At 29.1% G+C, this 6,000-nt stretch overlaps 1 protein-coding gene across 2 annotated transcripts in view; it reads left to right on the forward strand.

Annotated features, from left to right (window-relative positions):
* The window catches only part of LOC129983848 (discoidin domain-containing receptor 2-like), a 289,666-nt gene extending 284,029 nt beyond the window's left edge, over positions 1–5,637 (forward strand). For both annotated transcript variants that reach the window (XM_056093508.1, XM_056093507.1), the window contains exon 14: positions 1,243–5,637. In XM_056093508.1, the coding sequence (XP_055949483.1) occupies positions 1,243–1,542 (300 nt within the window). In that variant the 3' untranslated portion in view covers positions 1,543–5,637. The remainder of the gene's footprint in view (positions 1–1,242) is intronic.
* The last annotated feature ends 363 nt before the right edge of the window (positions 5,638–6,000 follow it).

The raw sequence follows: 6,000 nt of genomic DNA on the forward strand, positions 1-6,000 counted from the left end.
AGTTGAGTGCAGATCAATGCCGCTAATTTTAAAAGAGTAGTTAATAATCAGAATAGTTTTCTAAAAGTTGGAATTTTTCTATCATCTGCAAAAGTAGCAAAAAGAAAGTTACGATCTGATTATTATTATTACTTTATAATTTGATTAAATACAACAGAATCGTCTTGAAAAAAAGAAAAAAATCCTTAAAAAAATGAATAAAGTTCAATGAAACAAAAAAATAGACTTTTAATACGCTTTGTAAACAACATTATAAACAAATTTCTTTTTATCTTCCAAGAAATAACCTATTTTCGCAATACTCAGAATATTCAATTATCGGGATCGAGTCTGCACCGTTTAATCCAGTTAACTGAAGCCCCTCTATATCCTAAATTTTCATTAGAATTATATGTAGCAACAAAAATCAGCACAATTCTACACACCAGTGACTTAACGAAAATAAATTGCCATAAGGGGTTTAGCAAGTTAAAATTGTGCCCAGAATGTGGCACAATTTTAACTTGCTAACCCCCTTATGGCAATTTATTCACCCCCCCCCACCGCAATTTTTCTCATCTTTGAGGTATTTCACTTTGAAAAGTAGCAAACACATTGATGGTGCCCCCGCCTCACCCCAAAATGACGCCAAGGGCATCTATACTTCCTTCGCGCTCTGTTGCTACGCCACTACCGCACATGCAGTAGCCTTGCAAAAAGAAAGAAAAAAAACTGTGCTTACAAGAAAGAAACCACACGAATCACAACATATATAGCCGTAATAATGAAACCATCAAAAATTTCTTCGTTATTGAGACTTTTTGATATCATTTGTCTCCCCTTTTTTTTTTTTTTTTTTTTTTTTGTCATAACGTGATTAATTTAATGTTTTGTTCGGAATGCAAACAATGTATAGTAAAACGATCCAAGTTTTAAAATGGAAAGATACACATTTTTCCTCAGTTGGACATGGGATATAGATAAACTACTCTTTCGAATTTAACAAAAAACTTAATTGGATAGGAAAATTAACATTAACAATTAAAATGCTGCAAACAGTTATAAACGCATATTTACTCCATTTTTTAATTATTTTTTTAATAATTTAACTCTGTCTTTTGTATAGAATTAATATCGATTATTTAAAATAAATAAAATATAATGATTTGCGTTTATTACGTAGTAGCATTTCATAGATCGATATATTCAACAGGTGTCATAATTTTTTTGCCCAACCATATTGATAGTTCTTTTTTTTTTCAGGGCAAATTTACCACCAAGAGTGACGTCTGGGCATTCGCAGTGACCATGTGGGAGATTCTGACCTTCGCCAGACATCAACCATATGCAGATATGGTGGACGACAAAGTCATAGAAAATGTCAGTCACTTCTATCACAACGACGGCCACCAAATCTATCTCCCCCAGCCACCGGGATGCCCCAAAGAAATCTATGATCTCATGAAAGAATGCTGGCAAAGAAACGAACACGACAGGCCCAACTTCAGAGAAATCCACCTTTTCTTGCAGAGGAAAAACCTCGGTTACGCCCCCAATGTGTGAAAATTAATTCCATTGGTAGGTCGTCCTCCGTCTCTAAACACGCCGTCTGCTACAGCAAGACAACTATTTATTTTCAGACTACGATTACGATTAGGCAATCCGTCATCGAATTGTTTTCTGCTGGCGACAACCAAGTGACTGGAAAATTGTGTCTCCGACGATTCCTGATTGGCATCAGTGTTGTATTTTTATTTTAGGATCGGTATTGGACAGCCATGAACAATTCCAATGCGTAGGGTATAGTAGAGTATTAAACGATGAAAGGTCAGCTATAGAGAAATGGATGCTGAAGCTAAAAATCAAATTGTTATCTTAATTAATCTTTAAATATCTTTCAAGAATTATCAATGTGCATGGATTAAATGTGTGTATTTTATTCTAATTATTCAAGGATTGTTTTATTTTTAAGCATGTCACTTTTTGCATTTAGTGTTTGACTTGTTCAATGAAATAGATAAATCCGTTAACGGTGCATGAGCTATTGGCATTAAATGTGGCTGCAATGAAAATGTTAATGGCAAATTCCAAAAACTGTTCGCTTTTTAAAATTGGTATACTTAAATGGCATTATTGATACTGCCACGCCAGTCAAAAAATATTATTAGCTAATTATCTTTCCATTTTAATTAAATTAAACTAATTAATATGCAAAAATATTACTTTTCTATTTTCTTAAAATATATTGGAAAGCAAACTCCAATAATTTAATGAATCCAATAATTTGATGATACATTATCTTCGAGGATGAAGATAATGTATTTAATTCTTGGTTTCGGTATCCATTTCAGAACAGTAACTGTTTTTGCATCGATTATTTATCAAAATAATTATCCTGCACGATGACCTGGCGAATTATCCAGGATAATCCAGAGGCCAAAGCATACAAGGGAATTTAAATCATGGGTGCTAAAGCCTTATTCTCAGTTAAATATTCACTGGTATGCCTCAAGTAAACACAGACCAGTATAACCATTGAAATTTTCATGCTCATGAGCTTCAAACCTTTTATGAATAGGTGTTTCATTTATATGGACTTTAGATAGAGCCCGTTGTTTCTCATCATGTCTACTGCACTGAAAAAAAACTTTTCTTTTGAGTTATTGTCCAGCGAAAGGCTTGGAAGGTAAACAAAGTTTCACCAACAATTTTGATGAATTCTTTTAATTATTCTGGAATATAAACTTTTTAAAGTTTATAAGATATAAATTTAATCAATTGCAAAATATTTTATTCCATCTCCTTAACAGTATCTGATCTATAATTATTCCAAAAAACGTAATTTGCCTTTGATTCCATTTGTTTAATTTTTTTTAATATCTCAAAAAAATGTCAACCATCTAAAATGGCATAACTTCAATTTAAAAAATTTGGAATTGAATTTACTATATTTTGATCTCAAAAACAATTTTTTTAACAACGAAACCTGATTTTATTTAAAGATTTTTTTAACGAAAAACGGCAGAAAATTATCTTATCAATAATTGTCATTAAAAGCATAAAATATTATTCATGGAAAGTTAAAATAGAATATCATAATTCGGATTTTTTTTGTTTGTTTCTTTTGAAAAACTGGATCTATTCTTAAACCACACACACACACAAAAAAAAAATATTGGAACAGTGAATCTAAATGTTCTTTCAATGACGATGTATTTTTTGAAGAAGTCTAGACATTCGTTGCGTTTCTTGAGCAGGAACTTAGATTTTAAATTTAAAATAGCGATGTAAGCGATTCTCAAAAAAATTCCATTATTCTATCATGAAATATGAAGTTCAGAGAAGGAACATTAAAATACTTTCATATTTCCATGATCCTTGTAAAAGTTCTTCAATTCCGTTTTGCTAACTTGGTGTTCCGAAAAATTCTTCAAAAGTACTTGATGTTCGTTTCAAGAAAAGTCACGAACTCTCTGAATGCCAACAGAAATCGTTAAACTTTGCTTCAGAAGACGGAATAAATCTAATACTAAGTTGCGGTTGTAGTTAATCTCCTTTACGTGTAAATCTATCATAACATTTTTATTTCAAAATAATTTTTTTTTTCATGAAATGCAGTTTTCATAAACAATCGATAGTATAAACGTTTTGCATATTTACATATGAAAACTAAATTATTTTAAATAGCGAAAATAATAACATGTTCCAAATAATATTACTAATCTAGAAGAAATGTTCTTAAGAGAGTGGTAATTCTGCGAAATTATATTCTTCGCGAATATTTGTATTATTATTATCGTAAAATATTTTTCTGCTGCGTGTTATTTCTTTTTTTAAATGTTTATTTATTCTTTTCTTGTAGTTTAAAAACGTTTGCTAGAATAAGCATTTTCTTTATGAATAGCATTTGATGTTTTTTATGCTTATATGAAAATAAATGCAAACGATTTTATGCAAAAAAAAGTAGTCATATAAATTGGCAATATATAATCATAAAAATAAACATTTGATGGTCGAATAAATAATGAAATCATATTTTAAATGATGATTAATTTTTTTTCTCATTTCTAAAGAATAAATAATATTTATATTATATACTCTTTACAGATCAGTATACTGTAAAAAAATCAATTTATTTTGAAATTTTTAAACTTTGTGAATGAAACTTTTGAGCCTTTCTTCCTGACATATTCTACTCAAGTAAGCATTTGTCCAGTATGTGATATACATTCTGTATCACACAATTGAGCACAACGGCAAAGTAAGGAATCATGGACTCTTGGAAAAAAAAAATTCTTCTCATAAGAATGTGTGTGTATATGTGTGTTCTTAATGCATAAACTGTGATCGTGAAATGTTTTTTTTCCTTTTGAGCACTGTAAATGTAATGTACATGTATATTTTTATGTTTCGGTCAATTTAAGATTATTTTGTAATATATTTGAAAAAAAAAAGCCTCTGCAAAACTGTTGTAAATTCGATGTTGTTTGCACAGGCTAGTAGGTAAAATTTAAATGGAGTGAAAATTTAACGCATTCTTTCAATCTCGCTGCTGTTGCTGCTGTTATTTGATTTTACTGATTATGTTTTTAAAATTAGATATTGATTTATAGTGGCTTTATCATGAAGTCAAATTTTCTGCCATTGATTTCGTTAGACAATGTTAATATTTCATAGATTATTGAACTCATTTCATGAACCATTCAATAATTATTATTGATTGCTTAAAAATACAGCCAATATTCTTCAAAAAAAGAATGTTATCTTTTTTTTAATTTCATTTTTAAAATTAAACCGGTAATATTCTCCAAAAAAAGAATGTTATCATTTTTTTTCTTTCATTTTTAGAATTAAACCGCTAATATTCTTCAAAAAAAGAAAGTTTTTTTTTCTTGGATTTTTATAAATAGATCCATATACAAAACATATTTTTCAAAATTTAAAAAAAAAAATTTTGAAACGACAAAGAAAATTTTCTCCGATTATTGAGGTTTTGCCCTCAAATAATAAAAAGCATGGCTAATAAAATGGAGAACTTCATATTCAATAAATTTTGTTTTTCTGGTTAATAATTATTTAAACTTTTTTTAAAAAAATTCTCATACGTAACAGTAATTTTCTATTCATAAATTAATATAAAGGAGTGTTTTCTTTTCTTTGAAATTAACTTTGCCATTTAGAAGTATCATGTATTTTAAATTTCTTCTGGAAAAAGTCATATAAATATATTCATGATTTAATTCTCTTTAAATCTGGAATTGTATTATAGTTATAATTTGATATAATAACATTTGTGAAAGCAGTTCAGCGAAGGTTTGAAAGAATTTGTACATAAAGCTTTGACCATCTAAGTGCTGATAAATAACTGCTGTGAGATTGTACAGGACGAATGTTTTCATAAAACAAATTGTGATTTATTTCACCATTGATGTGGTGGGTTTCGCTATATATTTATATAGCGAGCCAAGTACTTATGTATTATAAAAAACTAAATTAACTGAGGTGAAAAATTATTTATATCAGTTGTCTTGTAAATGTGTGCTGTCCATAGTCGATTTTCTAATATTCACAACGCTCACGAAATTTAATGAACAAATAATGCACGTTTTGCACTGTAATTTTTAGCAAAACCAACAAATCACGTTTTATATCTAAAAAGTAATACATATTCAATATTTTTTTTGAGAAATTCAGATTTACGTTTGCTTTAGGTTGTTTAAATGTGGTTGTTGTTCATGTTTCTAAAATAATTTGTTTTTTCGTTGTTATGTTAATAATAGTTAATTTTGTTGTCCTAGTATCTCTCTTGCCAGAAGAATTATCTTAATGCTAAAAAACATATCAATCTGATGTTAAATTTAATTTAGCGCACCTTGATCTATGCTTGCATTTGCGTAATGCTAGCTTCTATAAGAAGACACGTGACTTTATCGAGATCACGTGACAATGAATCCTACCATTTTACTGGTGAATTGATAATGATCTTTAACTGAATAGGTTACGCGGTCGGAGATTTGTTTT

This window comes from Argiope bruennichi, chromosome 9 (genome assembly GCF_947563725.1).
Source record: "Argiope bruennichi chromosome 9, qqArgBrue1.1, whole genome shotgun sequence".
Classification (NCBI taxonomy): Eukaryota; Metazoa; Arthropoda; class Arachnida; order Araneae; family Araneidae; genus Argiope; species Argiope bruennichi.